Genomic DNA, 15,212 nt, shown 5'->3' with positions numbered 1-15,212 from the left:
GTTCGCATCACAGCACCAATGAAAATGTCTTTACCAACAAGATATATCAAATGTTATGGGACTTTTCCGGATCAACAGCCAAAAATTTCAGACTTTACCAACAAACATGGTAGATGAAGACACTTCCAAAATTCTTATAAATCGAAGTTACAAATATCAAGAATGTTCAGTGTAAAAACTTATGTAAGAACCTCAATGGAAAAAAGAGCGAATTACTTTGCACTAGAGGGGTTTTATGCCCCCTAATTCTAGACTTTTAACATTAAATTTATTGTCTTGTCATGTTTTCCACTCATATGGTATAATCCCATTTCCCAAAAAGGGATCCCAAAAGCTTACAAACAAAATATATTAATCGACAACAGGCAAAGAATAAATCAATCTGTCATTAGCTTCTTCTTTTGGCCGCCACTTACCTCAGATAATACTATACTTCTTACAAATGGGCGATGTCGATTTTACATGAATGAAAACAAGTAAATAATGGTGCATCATGTCATACCATGCAATGTACAAATCTCCTGAGATCGTCCGGATGAAAAATTGATTTACTACAAAACTGGGATTGGCTCTTAGCTTGGGTCACAAAAAGAACTCAACCCAGAATCCCAGGAAAAATAAGTTGTATGTCAAGAACTGGTGGGCACAAGCAGCTTATTTTCCTGTATTCTGGTCATAACCGAAAGCCAAATCAAATATTTGACCATAATCTTCTACAAAGTGAACATCAAGACCTTCTTTCACATTAGCTGCAAGCTCATCAAAATCCCTCCTGTTAGCTGAAGGGAATATGATGGTCTTTACGTCGCTCCTTCTTGCTGCTATAGTTTTCTCCTTAACCTGATTTTGCCCACATGATTAAAGTTTGGTGAGTTAAGATGAACAAAAATGTGCAGGAAAACACAGTACACCATAAGATATAGACAATGCATCATGTCAATTGGTAATGGATCACAGAAATTATCAAAAATCCGAAGTAGGGATGAGAAACTGCAAGTCTCCATTTTAATATTTAAAGTTACAATTAGACTTTGAGTTTGTTTTCAGACAAGTCTGAAAAGCCACAAAAATGAAGCAGCCAAATTCATGCCTTCCATGTACATCAGATTTATGCCAAATATATATGCATGAACTAAAATAATTAGACTAAAACTTCAGAATAAACATTCATCCCATTTGGTTAAAATGTTAAGATATTTCTAAGGAAATGCACTAGTAAAAACAAGAGACGAGAATTTTTTTAGGATGGCAGAATGTTAAGGACAGAAGACAACATATATATATGGAGTTTTCTTTATCTTACCCCACCAATTGGAAGAATCTTCCCTGTTAGTGTAACTTCTCCAGTCATTGCAAGATCCCTCTTGATAGGCTTCTTCAGCGCAAGAGACAGCAAGGATGTGATCATGGTGCAACCAGCACTAGGCCCATCCTTAGGGGTGGCCCCCGAAGGAACATGAAGATGAAGCTTGGAATTTGCAAAGTAAAGGCTATCTGGCTCTTTCTCAAGCAATATCCGTCTGGCAACCGTGTGAGCAATTTGAGCACTTTCTTTCATAACATCTCCAAGTTGGCCGGTGAGATGCAGGGCCCCTTTCCCCTCTCCTTGTTCAACTTGAGAGGTCTCTATATACAGGGTGGAGCCCCCCATGGCAGTCCAAGCAAGACCCATCACAACTCCAACTGGAGTCTGATCATAGATACGCTCAGCATGGAAAACAGGTTTTCCAACGAAATCAGATAGGTTTGATTCTTCGACCAAAACTTTCTCGTTAGTCTTGGTTGCCTCACTTTCCTGGATCTCTTTGGTTTCTGCCGCATCCTGTGAAGAGATCACAAACATAAGAGTTTTGAATTATTGAACATTATGAATCCACAATGAAGCAAGCTTAAGAGGTATTGGACCACAGTAGAACGAGTCAGAAAGTGCAATTTAACAAGTAAACTCAAAAACTACAGTGGACTTGCACAACTTCCCAGGTTTCCTATCAATTTTTTTTCCTTATTGAAACCTTTTCTTTTCACATTATTCACCATAAAAGCAAAAATCCAGTAAATTTCTCCAGATAGGTCTGTGAAGTTCTCTTGCAACAAATTCCAGATAGGATAAAAACATATTCAGGTCAGAACACAACTATTATTCAAACAGAATTATTTTCGTTTCTGAGTTTCAACTCAACTAAGTTCAAGTACAATATTACTTTTATGGATATCCAGTTCCCAAGAGTTTGTAATTTTTCTCATACCTCTGAATCCGAAGGTTGAGCAGCAGGGCACTGAGATTGATCAGCTGGGAGGTCCGTTGCCACCGTGCCAGCTTCTACAGAGGTTTCAGTAGTTTGTCCATGGCTGCTATGTTCTACGGGGTCAGCTATAGTCTCACTTCCAACCACTTCAGCTTCGTCAGGTTCTGCAACCTGAACTCCAGCAACTGCCGGTTCGTTCGACTCTCGTTGTCTAACAAGTTGGAGAGCTATCTGCCAGTCCATAGCTGAAAGTTAAGCTACAACAGTCCGATGCATTTAAGTAAAACAGTAGGGTTTGAAGCCATGTATCCTACTTTGTATTTTGGATAAAATAATTGAAAAATGGTGCTTAAACAATGCCTTCTGTGCTGTTATGGGTCATTATCACTAGATTGGTCATCTCACTATCATATGATACCTGTGTTTATGATCTAGAAGTGGTAGTTTGACAAACCTTGCGGTAGATCTTTTCTATGTGCTTCTGGAGATTCCGAACTCCTGCTTCTCGGCAGTAGTTTTCTATCAGAGCAAGAAGAGCTGCATCGGTCACTTCAACCTGGAATCAATTTTAGATATTCTCTTTTAGTGAAAAATGTCGTGTGCTTCCTCCATTATTTCAATGAGAGTACATGCATGCATGCAGGGAAGAGGGAGAGAGTGATCAACACCTGTTCAGGTTTGATTCCACATGCTTCACGCGTAGTCTTCTCCAAAAAGTCTCTTGCAATGTGCATTTTCTCGTCAGTAATATATCCAGCAATAGCAATGACCTCCATTCTATCCAAAAGAGGATTGGGTATCATTTCCACAACATTTGCAGTGCAGACAAACAGAACCTGCAACATGAGGCCTCAAGGTCAGAAGAAGTTCAGAAACTCCAAATATCATGTAAATGACGAGTAAACTAGCCTTATTGTCTGACACACATATACAAGGACACTCCAAAATGTGTGAACTACCCCTGCCAGGCACAACCCTAGTACAGGATGTGTTTCAAAATATGCCTATTGTCTGACACATAACTAACACACATGCAACAAAGAGAGGAACATGTCCTGACATGTCACAACTTACCACAAGTACCCTCATCTATCTTCCCTTAGCTCATTTGTTGCATGCATATTATGGAATATGTAAAGTACCTACTTTGTGCATGCTGCACAACACATATACATCATCTCAGACAAAGTTGAAGAATAACAACTATATGTACCGCTTCAATAATACAGACATCCCGGAATCTTGCATCAAAGTCGATTTAAGAAGGAAATTTACCACTTAATAGAACAACACCCAGAACACCAAGTTGTAAGACAAAGCTTGCAGAAATACAATCTCAAATGTCTCCACATCACAACATAACTAACCTTTGATAGGTCAATTGGAACATCAAGGTAGTGGTCTAGAAAATTAGCATTCTGCTCAGGATCAAGAAGCTCCAACATTGCACTTGCTGGATCACCAGCATGTCCCCTTCCCAACTGCCATAAAACACATAATATTTGAAGATTAAACTCATTCCATTATATATATATATATATAAAAGAATTAGGTTGTAATCAGAATAGAGCATCCATGTGCTAACGAACAAGTCAAAAAGTAAAAGTAATCATTTCATAGTGTTAAAGGAAACCAGAAAACAAAGCTATTCAGGTCTAAGATTAATAAAGCCAACCAGCAATATCTTTACCTTGTCAATCTCATCAATCAGAACAAGAGGATTAGCTGTTCCTACATTTTTAAGGCACTGCACCATCTTTCCTGGCATAGCACCAATATACGTTCGGCGGTGTCCCTGTAAATAAGGTTAGGAGTTAATGGTACAAGAAATATTTGCATAACATCACTGTGTAACCATGTATTTATTTTTGTCCCAATTAAATAAATGTTTAACTACCTTGATTTCAGCAACATCAGATAATCCTCCAACGGAAAATCGGAAGAACTTACGGTTCAAGGCACGAGCAATTGAACGACCTATGCTGGTTTTGCCCACCCCAGGTGGTCCAGAGAGACAGATTATTTTTCCTGTGATGCATTAAAAAAAATCAAGAATGATGGACCAGTCTTGATTAGCAGAAATATGCAACACACTCACAATATTAAAAGGACTAAGTTCAAAATTAACACAACATATCAGTGTCTGAAAATAAAGGGCTGCTACAGCCACTGTAGAATATAGTTTCTTTGATACTTAAGCAATGGAGCAGGATTGAGAACGTAAAGAGCCTTTACAAAATAAGTACTTTGTGCCCAATATTGACCTCACGAATTAACTTAGATTTATTTCTACATCTTTTATTTGCTCCATTCCAAATACCCCCTGAATAAATCACCTTTGGACCGCACCAAAAAACAGTTATCTGGCAGATGACATCAAGCAATCATGCCACTTATGTTTTGTATTACTTTGAAAATGACAAGTACATAGTGAGAAGTATCATATATTTGCTGAATGTATGAATTCATGAAAAGGACACAAAAACCATCACTGCTCAGGACATTCGGCAATAGGCAGGCAATAAACTTTTAAATTTTTACAGAATCATAAAAAGCAAAGAAAGCTATAACAACCTTGGGAGGTTCCTCTGAGTTTTCCAACAGCTATGAATTCCAATATTCTTTCCTTTACATCAGCTAATCCATAATGGTCTTCATCAAGAATTTTATGTGCCCGAAGGACATCAAAGTTCTCGTCGCTGCAATTTGACAATCACAAATAATAAATGATTATTCTCATATTATGCATAAAATCCATTACAAAAGTAAGGATAAAAAACTTTAGGACCATATTTTTAATGGGGTTAATAACAGTTATCCATTCCATTCTGTAGTTTAACTGAATGCCAACAAATTATAAAGCTTCATCAGCCATGGAATAGATATGAGCAGGACAGCTTTGGCATCTCAAAAACATGACTTAGTTGAGGGAGTAAACAAACCTATAATTTCCCCAAGGAAGAGCAGTCAACCAATCCAGATAGTTACGTGTTACATTAAATTCACTCGAACTGGCTTCTAAAAGCTGAAGCTTCGTTAGCTCCTCCTCTATAACTTGCATAACATGAGGTGGGCATTTCTCCCTGTTTGGTTCAAGCCTTTCCCTAAACTTTGCTGCAGCACAGTAGCAGAGTGATGCCAAAAGTCAAAATGATGAAATAAACAACTTAAATTGGATAAACATATCACTTCACTTTTCCACAAAAGACTGCACAAATGTTCAATCAGATCCATGGATAGCCCTTGATTCATATTATATCATACAAGCACACAAATCAATAAACAGGCCACAACAATTAGAATCATCCAATTAGGTCAACAGTATGAACTTCAAGTTTCTATATATACTCCCATGGGAACATTTTTTTGATGAATTATACTCCCTTGGGAACTAACCATGTCAAACCAGCTTCCAGTTACCAATGGATTTTATATGAAGTTACCAAGTGTACCTTTTTGAGAAGGAAACCAACTACTTAATCCTGTTTCAAAGAAGAGATAAGAAACAGCACTAACCAGAAAGTGCTGTTTTGTCATCCGTCTCCAATCCCAATTCCTGCATCAACATGAGTGTTGTAAATTACAAGATGGGCCAAAGTTAAAACAAAGTAAATGGATACTCTTTAAAGATGCATGCAATGACAGAATAACATAAATGAGAAATAAGATACGTGTGTGTGTGTGTGTGTGTAGACACAATTATAGTGGAGCCAAATACCTTCTTTATGGCCTTAAGCTGTTCATTCAACAAATAACGTCGCTGTTCACCACTTATCTTTTCTTCAATTGCCTTCGCAATTGATTCCTAAGTATGGACCCAGGGAGAAAAAGAATTTGAATTAGAATCAAATTATGATCAAGAATTTAAAAGGAGAAGAGTAATTCATAAATCATGGCATGAGGTACCTGGATCTTGCTGATTTCCATTTCTTTCTTCACTAATTCAAGAGTAAGTTTTAAACGTTTATACACCTGAGTCAGCAAATGATAGAGAGTCACAAAAGATTTAAAAGTTTTAAAAGTGGATGTTTTAGATGCCAGATAGCATAAGGTTTTGAAGGTTCACATCTCCTGCAAGATAATTGCTTTTGGGAGCGTTTCTAATTATGCTACACAAAAAGACCAAGCTCTTGAAGATCAGTCATCAAGACTAAGATTGCCGATTTTTACGTACATCTAACTCTTCAAGCACTAGCTGGCATTGCAATTTGTTCGCACCAGATATGGCAGCTCCAAAATCTGCTAACCTTGGAAAATTAAAATCACCTATATGCTGCAGATTTCAAGAGAAAACAGAAAGTCAATACCACCAAACCATTGCTATGTGGTTGAATTGATCACAGACTGCAGCAGCAAAATATACCAATGAGCAGACATTTTCATTAAACTTTTTCTGTCTTCATCATTCATTATTGTAAAAATATTATCAACCCAACTCATTATTGACAAAGCAAAGTAAAAGAGAGGGAGAAACATGTCTTTCTCTATCAATCAAGGATTAGCTTGTATGGATCACAACAGATGGCCAACAACTGGACCCAATCAAACTAGAGATTTTATCTTAGTTCATTTATTCAGAAACACTCCCCAATTCAATTTGGAAGTAATTGATTCGAAAATGGAAAGCTAAGTAGTCATTTTCTGCATAGAAGCTACATCACAACCCTGAGATGACAAGCAACTAGGACCAAATCAAAGGTTGCTACAATGATAACAAAACCAAATATCATCAACATATATAAATTATTATAAGACAGTTGCTTTAAACAAACATGATAGGTGATAGGCCCCACCTTTTCTGTGTATCCTTAACCAAAGGAGGAAAAGGCATATTGAACACAAGCAATCATTGTCATGTTAGTCTTTAACGACAATGTTCTTTGATGCGTATAATTCTCAATATGCATATAAATAGTACATTCTGCTGCACACAGCCCATTATTGGCAATATAATGCTACTCTGTTTACTTAAATCAGCAGTTCTGAATAAAGGGAGAAATTTCAGCTGAAATATTATTTGAACAGGCTGGCTTCAAACCAATATTTTATCGTACATAATTGATATTGAAGATGGCTTTAAACCAATATCTTTTTGGATTGACAACAAACAAGCTTTTAATGTTGAAGACATGGTTCTTGGCTTGTGTCATTAGCAACATTGTTATGCATGCTGATGAATTCTGTGTCTTTGAAGATTGTATTCTGGAATACAACATCAAGAAGGGGTGCATTAATGAGTCAGATAATCCATAACAAAGTCTAGGTTAAAGTCACTCACGAAATTTTACGAGTGCTTTTTCTAGATGGTAAAATGGAGAAGCAAGTTTAAGCATTAAAAATTACATTAGAAAGAAAAGATTTAAAATCTCATATTCAACTGAGTATATGGCTTTCAACCATTTTATCAGAGAGAGATGATCTTCAACTTTTTAATCAAATCCAGTAGTGGTGACGCATATTCTTCATTTAAGTGAATAAGATCATCAAGCTACCACACAACTTAGCCATACTTTCCCAAAATTGTTCCTTCCTCTTTCATTTCTTCCCTCTTCCTCTATGATAAGGCTGACAGTAGAATTATTGCAAAGATTGGATTAAACCAAATTTTTGGAATTGAAGGAACCACAAAGAGACCAAGGCAAAAAAGCACTATTACCTAGTTACCAAACATAAGAGCATTTGCATGGAAAAGATGAGGACAAGCTGTAGACCTAATAAATGTAATGATACTAAGCTGCTTCCATGCAGCTATATGAGTTATGAGACAAATTACAAATGACACAACCTTCCCAGAGTGAAGAAAAGGGAAAAATTAACGATGAAGCTCACAAGCATACAACAGAACTAAGAACCCCTGAAAGCCAGAAAGAAAATAATAAAAGGACACACCTGAGTGTAAGTTTGAACATGATCTCTCCAAAGGGAACTAGTCTTCAGGACATCTCTTAAGGTTGTTATAACCTCAAATGATGTTGCCTTTATGATGTCATCATCCTTGTTATATGGTTTATCCTGAAATATACAATAGAAACCATTAAAAAAAATTACTATATATAAAATGCCTATGGAACCTTTCATCTATAAACAAATTGATTATTGAATTGAGAACATTTAAGATGGGCATGCCTTGAGATGATCGACTTTCACAGTAAGCGGATCCTCACTAGCCTGTGCAAAAGCCATAAATTATTCAGCCCGGAACATTTTGACATATTAAATTTAAAAAATACAAAAAGAAACGCTTAAAAATAAATTATATCAACTTCCTAGAAAAAAAAAACAACTTAAGCTTATGAATGTTGGGATGACTTAATCCAAGACTTGGAACATTTTGATCAATTCATTAAAATCTCTGTAAATTCATCTATGCCATACACATTGAAATCAAAAGGAGGAGCTGCAAATATGTTTTATCAAGAAACCAAGAAATATTATGGTGATTTGGTTCCTTCATACTCACCATTTCTGTGATTCGAAGCCGTCTATGACCAATAAGGACTACTTGATCACCTTGTATACTTGAAATCTGGTCCATTAAGATATAAATTGAAACAGCATTATCAGTTATACACTTTTCTAATTGATACGAACTTTTTGAGAGCATTACCAAAAACTCCAACCTACAAGATACCTGGGCAAGTGTACCAACTTCATGAAGACGATTCAACAAATCTTTTCCCTTCAATTCATATATGTTTTTCTCGGATTCAGAACCAGATACCACGCTGGGATCAGTCCCTGGCTCATCTTTAAGAAGGAAAGCACCAGCATATGGGGCTTGCCGTTTTCGACTTTCATGTAAAGCTGCTAATACTTTACGATCCTGCATTCAAGGTATTACATTTGTTAGAGATTCAACAGTTCCGAATTTTGAGCCCTTCTCAACCAAAAAGTTGATGAACATTTTATGCAGGTTAGAGAATACAGTTATGCATGCTTCAGACATTACAACTAACATGTACGTATATTGCAACAACAGCAGCTTGGGAAATTGACCCCAGTAGAAAATGAGACATGCCAGCACTAAAAACAAGGATTCAGAGAGAAATTTAGTTGACTTAATTCAGGAGCCTGACTAACCTTGACAGAAATTGGCATGTAGAATCCCGGGAAAAGTGGTCTATGTTGCAACGGTAATGCCAAAACCTGCACCCAAAAAAATGAATTTTTTATCATTTAGGGGAAAAAATCAAAGCAACATCATTAACAGATTTGACACCAAGAAACAATTGGTCAGTTATCTCAAAATTCTCCTAAAGGAGGAATTTAGTTTGAATAGAACTAATTTGAATGGAAACCAAAGAAAATATCAACTTATAAAAGTAAAATCTCTAAACAACAATTTCTGCCAAAGTATAAAATATAGCATAAGCACATTACAAAATCCATTACAATAAAACAATCACCCAAGCAGGACAGCAATACACAATAATGCTATTGACATCTTGATGACTGGTGGCATATCTGATATAAGATTGCTAGTATAGTTAATTACCAGCATTTTCTTTCTTGAGACTTATACCTAGGTTAGCCAAAAAATTGCATGACCAACTGTGGTTCCCCTTAACATTTTTTTTTTTTAAATACTCTATTCCTAAATAATAAATAAATAAAGACACTTAAATTTTCAACTGTAATCAGACTTTCTACAATCCTCCAAAACAATATATCAAGGATTTTTACACCACAGTGCTTAAAGAAACGGACCCATAATTAAATTTAAGTTTCCTTGTACTTGGACCCACCTCATTTCCTGGAGCATGCTGAACGACACCAGTCCTAAAAACCAAGAATTTGACTATCAAACTATGAAAAGCCAACCTGAAGCACAATGGGGCTGCTTTAAATTAAACCAAGAAAAAAAACACATGTCTATCAAAGTAATGCACCCAAAATCACCAGCTTCAACCCCAAAACCCACAATTACAAGCATAACTTAAAATTTGCTACAAGAATGTACATGAAATTTAGCACTATATCTCCTCACAAAGAAAACGTACACAAATACAAACTTATCACACAAATCGCAATAAAATTCCCCAATATCATATTCAACCATTTGGGTTAGTTCAATTACAATTCCCATTTTCCTAACCCATAAAGAATGATAATAAAAACCGAAAGCCAAAAACAAAAACCTTTCTTTTTTTTTTTTCTTTCCTTCACTTTCCTATCAACCAAACAAAAACTTTTCGAAGAAACCAACCGTGAGGTAGTCCTCGGGCCTCGGATACGTGGACACGATGGCCGAGGATGACTTGGGCTCGGCCTCCTCGGCGTCGGACTCGGCCGCCTTGACCTCGATGTGGACCACCTGGTCCGACCCGTCGCCCGAAGAGTCCGAGCAGAAGAACGCTCTCGGACCCACCGAATTGAGGCTTCTTTGAGTCAGTCCCCCGAGACAACTCAGCACCCTGAGCAGCGGACTAGTCCATTCGGCGGACCTGGGTCGGAGCGCTGGTAGGATGTGGAGCTTGCCGTGGAGGGCCGAGGAGGAGGAGAGGAGCTTCAACATTGGTGGTGGAGGAGGTAAATAGATTGGGATTGAGGGGTAAAGTTGGGATTTTGAATGGGTTTTCCTTGCCCTAGTTTGGGTGGGGAAGGAGCGCCATTGATGGAGCTTGAAGAGACACAGAGAAGGGAGGGGCTGGGTTTTCTCTGTTAGAGTTTGTCAAAACCCTACGTAAAACCCTTGTGGAGATGTAGATTGACAAAAATGGCCTTTCATTCACAAAAATGGGATTTTTTCCCTTTCTTCTGTATTGGCATGAGTTAACATTTTCAGAGGTTAATTGTGGAACAAGGAATGATGGTCCCACTTTGCGGCTCTATTAACAAAAATAAATTAATTAAAATAAGCTTGGAATTTCCATGTGTCTTTTATACATTCTAGAATGTACCTTGTGGTTTCCTTGAAAAAATGTTATATGGACTCTTAATTGTAGAGTCTTAAGTACATATTTTTTAATGTGACGGTCGAAATTGTTAGTGGGTCTAAAATTCAGTGATAATTTATTCAAAATTCAATAATAATTTTTACTAACACACCAAGGAATATGCACTTAAAAGTGCAGTCAGGAGTAGATGTAATATTTCTCATAAATAATATCTTGCAAACCAAAGATTAGGCTTAAATCCTCAAAGGGTTAGCTATTTTATAAACAAGTAGCAAAATTAGCAAATCAAACGTTTGTGCATAAGAAGGTGTAATATTGTCGGTGATATCATTTACTAGAAGTTCATTCGGGCTTTATAAGGACCATTCAAACCCGAGATAAAATTGTTTACCTTCAAGCCTTGCAAAACGCACATGCTCTCAAATTGGACTATGCTCGTCGGGAAATGAGGGGCTAGTGCCGATGGGTCAGCCACTCCCACATGGGGGTCGTCGACGAACGGTCCTTGACCCAACAAATATGTTGTAAGTGTACCATTAACAAACGATGGGACTACTTTAACGATTGTGCCAAATGGAGCATTTACCAACTACCATCCATGTAACCATGACCATGTATGTCACACGCCCAAACGGGGTAATCCATACTTACAGGATGTAAGGATCCTAGGAGGAAGTAGCCCATATTGAGAGTATGGGTTGTTCATGCAACACAATTTGTACCGACAAGATGTCGAGTACAAATTGATAAATGATTCATATTGACAACATGTTCCCCAACTAGGCGGTGCCACATGACCCGAGTTATTACCCTCAATTTGAAGGTGCCTCGTGGCGCAATTTATACTAGATCCCCTTCATATAAATAAGAGTTCACTATAGCATGTAAATAACAAACGCCTTTATCATCTTTACATTTTTCTGTTTCGCTAAAAATCCTTCTTGTCACCAGTTTATTTATTTATGTTTTTATATGTTTTTGTATTTTTTTCTAAATTTTTTTAAGGATATTTTGTTATTTTTTTGTTCAGAATGATACCTTATAATTCTTTTGATAGTTTGAGAAAAACATTGGTCCGCGGTGAGGAGATATTGCAAATTTCTATACTTTGAGCGTTATGTCTACTTTCTTAGAAAAAATATTTTATTTGTTCATTTTATAATTTTGTGGGTATTTACTAAAATCACTAAAATCGTACCATGACCCCAAGGCTCTCAGCCTCTCATAACCTTCTTGGCGAAAGGCGGAAAAAGAAACCTGATATTACTACAGACTTTGTCGTTTCTTCTATTCTGTTAGCCAAACAATGCGTAAGCTTCGTTTTCTGGGTTCTCGGTCATCTATCTTCCTCTCCCCTTTCTCTCTATAACAGCTTCAGGATATCATTATGCATCGAAGATCCAAGCTCTTTCAGGGAAATTTTTTACATGGAATTTTCCCGAGAAACAAACAGATCCTTAGGTCTGTCTGTTCTTCAGACTCCACTGCAACAATACCCACCTCAGACTCCCTCAACATCCCATTTCTCTCAGACCTCATATCAAAGCAACACTGGTCAGAGCTGAAGACCCATCTCAAAACCACAAACCCCACCACGCTTCTCCGCCAGTTGCTGAACTCAGAGGCCGAACCAGAGATCACCCTCAGGTACTTTAACTGGTCCCAGAAGGAGCTCACACTCTCACACCCTCTTGAACTCTCTTGTAGGCTCTTATATTCACTGGCCAATGCCAAAAAGTACTCAAAAATCAGGGCTGTCCTAAACAATTTTGTTACAAATGAGAACTTGCATTCGAATTCTTCGATTTTTCATGCGCTTTCTATGTGTGGCAATAAGTTTTGTGCTAATTCTTTAATAGTTGATATGTTAGTCTTAGCGTATGTGAGAAATTCGAAGACCCATTTGGGTTTTGAGGCGTTTAAGCGAGCTGGGGATTACGGGTTCAGATTATCCGTGTCCTCGTGTAACCCATTATTGAGTGCTTTGGTGAAGGAGAGTGCAACTGGGGATGTGGAGTATGTGTTTAAGGAGATGATGAGAAGGAGGATTGAGCCCAATGTGATTACGTTTAATGTTGTAGTTAATGGGTTATGTAAGGTTGGGAAGTTGAATAAGGCTGGGGATGTTATCGAGGACATGAAGGCGTGGGGGATTTCACCAAATGTAGTTACATATAATACTCTCATTGATGGGTATTGCAAGATGGGTAGGGTGGGAAAGATGTATAAGGCTGATGCCTTTTTGAAGGAGATGGTGGCGAATAAAATTTGCCCGAATGAGGTTACTTATAACATTTTGATTGATGGGTTCTGTAAGGATGAGAATGTATCGGCTGCAAAAAAGGTGTTTGAGGAATTGCAGAGGCAGGGCTTGAAACCCAATGTGCTCACGTATAACTCGCTAATTAATGGGCTGTGTTGCGACGGGAAGCCTGACGAGGCCATTGGCTTGCGGGATGAAATGTTGGGCTTGGGTTTGAAGCCGAATGTTGTAACTTATAATGTGCTTATAAATGGGTTTTGTAAGAAGAAGATGATAAATGAAGCTAGAGAGTTGTTTGATGATATAAGGGGAAAACAGTTTGCTCCTAATGCTATAACATTTAATACATTGATTGATGCTTATTGTAAGAATGGGATGATGGAGGAAGCATTTGTGCTGCAAACTTCAATGTTAGAGAAGGGGATTTTCCCCCTCGCTTCAACCTATAATTGCTTAATTGGCGGCTTGTGTAGAAAGGGGGATATAGAAGCAGCCAGGAAGCTTATAATTGAAATGGAGCATAAGGGACTCAGAGCTGATCTTGTAACATATAATATCTTGATAGATTCATTATGCAGGAAAGGGGAGTCAAGAAAGGCAGCAAAACTCTTGAATGTGATGTTTAAGTTGGGTTTGAGCCCGAGTCACGTGACATACAATACTTTGATGGATGGCTATTGTACAGAAGGTAACCTCAAGGCAGCCTTAAATTTGAGGATGCAGATGGAGAAGGAAGGGAAGCGTGCAAATGTGGTGACCTATAATGTGCTGATTAAAGGTTTTTGTAAGAAGGACAAGCTAAAAGATGCAAATGGGCTTCTTAATGAGATGTTGGAAAGGGGTTTGATCCCAAATCGGACTACTTATGAGGTGGTAAGAGAGGAAATGATGGAGAAAGGTTTTATTCCTGACATAGAAGGGCATCTGTATAATGTGTCTATCAGCTCTTGACCTTTGAAATGAGAAATGGAATTATTACCACCATTACCAATCTATCTTGGGGAACACCAGTACATGAAAATTGCAGAACGAGCCCTCATGTCATAAGTTATACATGTCTAATTCGATCTGATTTTTTTTTTTTGGATGAATTAATTCGATCTGATATGTTAAGATTGTTGCAGTTCAAGATCTCAGTACATGTCTTTGGAGCTTGACAGATTGTCATCCCTGTCCAATTCAGGTGCATTTTTCTGAACCTCTAGCTGAAATGCCTGTGTAACAAATTCTTGATGATGTTAAGTGTCCGTAATTAGTTATTCTCATTTTGCATACAACTCAATGGTGGCCATCTGTATCCATTGCTCAATTTACAAAAGGAAAAAAAAAAAAAATTGGAACTTGATCAGAAGTATAGGATTGCATTGCTGTTGATTTTTGTCATGGAATATTCTTCTCTCAACAAGCAGAAGTGCATCAAGGATCTGACAAATGATATCAGCTGGTTGCCAAAAATAAAATCAGTGATAACAAATTACTGCCAACATGCAGTACTACAACAGTTGCATGCTATCATGTGGTTGTGGCTCAGAAGGTTGAGTTGACAAGCTGGCTTTTCTGCAGTCTGAGATACAGTTTGCCATGGTCATTTCCAATCACAACCTTATAATGTTGGATCTTCATGAGTTTTTAGTACAAGTGGATGGATGCCAGACATTCTGTTGAGAATTTGTGTACTTTCTTGGCTAAAGCATCAAAAACTTGGACAACTTGTTTAGTAGCCAGCAATTATTAGCTGTTTCTAACTCTCATCCCAAGGGTTTAATGTGAAACATAAACTTTGAAGCTTCCGAATTTCAACTTTGA

General features: G+C 37.5%; 2 protein-coding genes across 2 annotated transcripts; one reads left to right on the top strand and one right to left on the bottom strand.

Moving 5' to 3' along the window:
- Positions 1-212: 212 nt before the first annotated feature.
- Positions 213-10,986, bottom strand: LOC132171266 (lon protease homolog 1, mitochondrial). Its single transcript, XM_059582543.1, has 20 exons — positions 10,453-10,986; positions 9,327-9,392; positions 8,878-9,069; positions 8,707-8,772; positions 8,373-8,414; positions 8,136-8,258; positions 6,421-6,519; positions 6,153-6,218; positions 5,965-6,051; positions 5,763-5,802; positions 5,189-5,360; positions 4,821-4,945; positions 4,144-4,274; positions 3,937-4,041; positions 3,614-3,727; positions 2,915-3,082; positions 2,701-2,802; positions 2,247-2,477; positions 1,304-1,822; positions 213-840 (listed from the first exon to the last, which is right to left on the bottom strand). Exons 1-20 carry the CDS (start codon positions 10,759-10,761, stop codon positions 655-657), a joined length of 2,943 nt encoding a protein of 980 aa, XP_059438526.1. The 5' UTR covers positions 10,762-10,986; the 3' UTR covers positions 213-654.
- Positions 10,987-12,399: 1,413 nt separating this feature from the next.
- Positions 12,400-14,758, top strand: LOC132170911 (pentatricopeptide repeat-containing protein At1g09820). The gene is made up of 2 exons (XM_059582064.1): positions 12,400-14,453; positions 14,531-14,758. The coding sequence occupies exon 1, from the start codon at positions 12,531-12,533 to the stop codon at positions 14,355-14,357; it is 1,827 nt and encodes a 608-aa protein (XP_059438047.1). The 5' UTR covers positions 12,400-12,530; the 3' UTR covers positions 14,358-14,453; positions 14,531-14,758.
- The last annotated feature ends 454 nt before the right edge of the window (positions 14,759-15,212 follow it).

This window comes from Corylus avellana, chromosome ca2 (genome assembly GCF_901000735.1).
Source record: "Corylus avellana chromosome ca2, CavTom2PMs-1.0".
Taxonomy (NCBI): domain Eukaryota; kingdom Viridiplantae; phylum Streptophyta; class Magnoliopsida; order Fagales; family Betulaceae; genus Corylus; species Corylus avellana.
This window is presented reverse-complemented; position numbering and strand designations above follow the sequence as displayed.